The 356-nt window shown below is 39.9% G+C and overlaps 1 protein-coding gene across 3 annotated transcripts in view; it reads left to right on the forward strand.

The window, feature by feature from the left end:
• Positions 1 to 356, forward strand: part of LOC119590606 (glucose-6-phosphate exchanger SLC37A2-like) — a 41,084-nt gene that overhangs the window by 14,220 nt on the left and 26,508 nt on the right. For all 3 annotated transcript variants that reach the window (XM_037939286.1, XM_037939284.1, XM_037939283.1), the window contains exon 2: positions 151 to 317. In XM_037939286.1, the coding sequence (XP_037795214.1) occupies positions 164 to 317 (154 nt within the window). In that variant the 5' untranslated portion in view covers positions 151 to 163. The remainder of the gene's footprint in view (positions 1 to 150; positions 318 to 356) is intronic.

Below are 356 nucleotides of genomic sequence, written 5' to 3' on the forward strand. Positions count from 1 at the left end.
TTTTGTATGCACACACGTAGTGCAAGATAGGCCCTATTTACCTGTTTGGTTCCTGTAGTAAGTGATGCTCTCTCTCTCTCAATCATTGAGTATTTATATTTTTGCAGTGCAAGATCTGAATCACAACAGATATCGATCTTCTTCTTTCAGATATTCAATATGGATGTGGGTCCTCACTTTCTTCATTTACTGTTCATACCACCTCTCAAGGAAACCAATTTCGGTCGTAAAAAACGTCTTAAACCAGAACTGCACCGACCTGACTCCACCAGTGCCGAATCCAAATAATTCACATTGGTGCGACTGGAAACCCTTTGGTGAGTTTGATGCAGTGTTTTAAGGTTTGTTTTAGAGTA

Source organism: Penaeus monodon, chromosome 27 (genome assembly GCF_015228065.2).
Source record: "Penaeus monodon isolate SGIC_2016 chromosome 27, NSTDA_Pmon_1, whole genome shotgun sequence".
Lineage (NCBI taxonomy): Eukaryota > Metazoa > Arthropoda > Malacostraca > Decapoda > Penaeidae > Penaeus > Penaeus monodon.